This window comes from Protopterus annectens, chromosome 8.part0 (assembly GCF_019279795.1).
Source record: "Protopterus annectens isolate FY-2018-M chromosome 8.part0, PAN1.0, whole genome shotgun sequence".
NCBI lineage: Eukaryota > Metazoa > Chordata > Ceratodontiformes > Protopteridae > Protopterus > Protopterus annectens.
The window spans coordinates 171,933,987-171,937,475 of record NC_056741.1 but is presented as its reverse complement, the minus strand read 5'-3'; the positions used below and the strand labels follow the sequence as shown (position 1 = coordinate 171,937,475).

The window sequence follows — 3,489 nt, the reverse complement described above, 5'->3', positions numbered from 1 at the left end:
CCGTTTTGGACCTCGGATGCCTATCCTTTTCCTTGTCCTTGCGTTTTTTGTAAACTCCGGTTGTCGGCTGTTCCGACGGCATTATATAATTAAACCTTCGGCCAAAGTAATGAAATGCAAAATCGAAAAGACGCTTAATAGTGCGTTGGTTAAATCTAGCACAAAACCGACAGCTAGCAACATTGTGGTCAGGGCCTAGGCAAGGAATACAGTAAGAGTGAAAATCCTTAGGAGGTATTTGCTGTCTACAAGAAATACAATTGTTAACTTTTTCTGACATCGGTCTGGAGCAAGAAAAAAGTTTCCCCAACGGGGTACTTAGCTTTAATGAAGACTTCAGTTCTGAAATTCGGATTTGAAAATCTCAGGAGTCGGCCGACCGGCACTTGCGAACTGCTTTTGCTTTGGGCACCATGCGGCAAGAAAGACTGAAGAAAATGGCGTTGGCTGCATCTTTTATATCCCTGGCGCGACAGCAACAGATGTCGGACCAGGACTTTGGAATTCAGGCTGACTGTGGGTAGCCTGCCAGCAAGATAACCCAAGAGTTATGACTGCAACAGTGAAACACGATGAACATCAGTAAATCTGAGAACCTCAATGGAATCAAAACAGATCAGCAATGCCTTAAAGATGGGACTTTTGGCAAGTTTAATTTCCAAGAAAATAAGGCTTACACACAGCAAGCACCATCTCAATGTTATCAATGGCAGCATAAAATCGGAATAACTGCTTTATGTTATTTTTACAAGGTGATCTCACATCTCTATGCATCTGTACATGCAATGCTTTATGATTTTGGCAGATTAACACACTGGGTCTGGTCATGACTGAAAATGGTACCTGGAGAATTCCACCTCCCTGGTTACCAAATACACAAAACAAATAATGTAGTAGCAGTCAACAACACTCACGTAACACCCAAACAACTAAATATACTGTCGCACTGTCCCCCAATACTGCAGTGGCAGTACTCTCAAAACATGCTTGACCTGAAGCTCATATTTTACGAATTAGAAAACTGAACTATAATCCTTATCAGGAATTAAAGCCACAGCTTTTTTTTTTTTAAATATGTAGAATCTTCAGGATTCAAATACTTGACTCTGGAACACACCACCAACTACTCATTAAAACAGCAAGAATTTAAAGATAGCATAACTTACATTGTGGTACTGTATTATTTCATGGAGGCCCTCCACAAACGGATCCAGAGAGCTCTGAAAAACAAGATGCAAGAAAGATAATGAGGTAGTACCCCCAGTACTTCCATCTCAGCTGTCAGCTCCACTGCCAGCTCCACTGCCTATCTCAACTTATATCAGAATAAAATAAAATCCTCAAACTGGGGTCATCAGATTCCTTTCTCTACACGGAATTAAACACATCATATATGCAAGTCTTTCATAATTCCAGTCTATTATTTGCATCACTCTGAAACCCAGAGAGGTAGTAGCTAGAGTTACAATGTCTGCATAAAGTTGAATTTTGTTATTCCGTTCACAAAGAAAGTGAGTTTAAGTATCAGCATGGTATTACGTATGTATAAATAAATAAATAAATAAAAGGTACGTCATATGGCTGACAGGTAATACTCTGATGTACCTTTTTAGCCTTTGCAACTTAATTAACATAGTGCAGAGCATCATGAAATGCACAACACAAATTTACAAGACAAAATGTAAACTTAATTTAGAACAAAATACTGAAGAAACACATTTATTTAAATCAACGAAGTACAGCTAAAGCCCCGTCTCTGACACCCACACCTCCCCAGGACCAGGCTGATGCACCTCTACCTGTATGTAATTGGCCCATTCACTCAGTCAGGGACAAAAGACAGGAGGCCCCCCTTGAGCTAGGCAAGATTTCTACAGCTCATTCTACTTAGGGAGTCTCGCTCTCACTCTTGTTACAGTCAGGAGGTGCACATTGAGTCAGCTTCAGGTCCCAAGATTAGCAGACTCCTCTCTCTCGTAGGTATGTAGGATGTCAAAAGGCAAGTGTCAGATTAAAGATGCTATATCTAGTTGTTTTTAGAACATTTTATTCCTGGAGGTTCAACAACATTTTTGAATGCAGAAAAGGCTAAGGAGGAAGTAAAAATGTTTACTCAGCAATAAGTGAGCCAGCAAGCTGAAAGTGGGTCCACGTCTTGTAGTTTTGACAATAACAAAGCATGTAGATAGAAATTGCCAGTGAAACCTTTTCCATTGATTGAACGAAAAAAGAAAGAGCACCAGAAAAAAGCCCAGGATATGACTAACAAAAATAGGAGTACCTTGGGCTTGAACCAGATGCAGAAGTTGGGAGGTCGCAATAATGAACACGATGACCAGCAATAATGTGAAACTAGGAAATAAATAATGAATTGTAACATACTATTTCCCGAACGTGCTGTTTAGACAAAATAACTGCACCTGTAAGAAGTGACTAAAAAAGGCTAGAAGTTTGTTGACTGTGTTAAATTGGTGGGAGGATTCTAAAAGCACACTTCCCACTTTGTCATTAATGATTACAAGGAAAATGAAGAGGTAAGTAAAAAAAAAAAAACTTTTTAATAATTTGCGTCTAATTAGCATGTGTTTTCAGCATAATAAAGTCTAACTTTAGAATAAGCACAGTCTCTGGATGTAGTTGTTTATTTGGGGCAATTGACTCGTACTTGGAAGAGTAACTTGCCTTTGTGGAAAGTATAGATAGTTTTTGGGTGTTTGTTGTGAGATAAAGAAGCTGGGGTTTAAAACGTATTTAGTTTCTTGTACATCTTTATTGAAACAAAAAGTCTGGAAAATATGACATGGGTTCAAACAAAAATGAAAAGCAGCAAATGTATAAAAGATCATCCTGCCAAACATGAATGTGTGCAAGTAAATTGCAAGTTAGCAACACATACTCAAAAACTACTGCCATGCAGAATATGGGAAGGTAATAGCTTATTGTCAGTATGACTGCCTTACCAATTATCTCGAGGAATGTCAATGGCACTGCAGATATGGACAAACAGCAAAGAGTACTTAATTATATTAAGAAGTGTAAGAGTTTAAACTGCAATGCTACAGAAGACACATTTGGTTAGAAATGACTTAAAAATGGACATTCAGAACAGTATCAGGGCCAAAGAAAAGGTGGGTATTACTACTGATTGCAAGACAGGCTCAACTAGAGACAGAAGACAAAAAATGGTAGAGTTGTGGTAATAAGTGGTTATTGGCAAGAAAGGGGGGGTATGCAGACATGTTTTACATTCCACATAAAACTATTATTACGGAGAGTAAGACAATTTTGGAAGAATTTTTTTTTTTTTTCTGGAATATGTATGGGTGTGAACTGGAACCTGATTTGCAATAGCTGACATGTATCAGGGGATCTAGAAGGAAACATATTACAAACAAGGGCAGATTTCTGAAGAAGTATACAATTATATTTTGAATGGAAGATGAGAAACTGCTAGAAGGAACTCAGTTTTTACATGTTATTTCCCATAGT

General features: G+C 38.3%; 1 protein-coding gene across 1 annotated transcript in view; it reads right to left on the bottom strand.

Annotated features, from left to right (window-relative positions):
* Window positions 1–1,130: 1,130 nt before the first annotated feature.
* LOC122808176 (arf-GAP with coiled-coil, ANK repeat and PH domain-containing protein 3-like) overlaps window positions 1,131–3,489 on the bottom strand; it is a 211,946-nt gene continuing 209,587 nt past the window's right edge. The window contains exon 4 of the mRNA XM_044079144.1: window positions 1,131–1,220. Coding sequence (XP_043935079.1) covers window positions 1,131–1,220 — 90 coding nt within the window. The remainder of the gene's footprint in view (window positions 1,221–3,489) is intronic.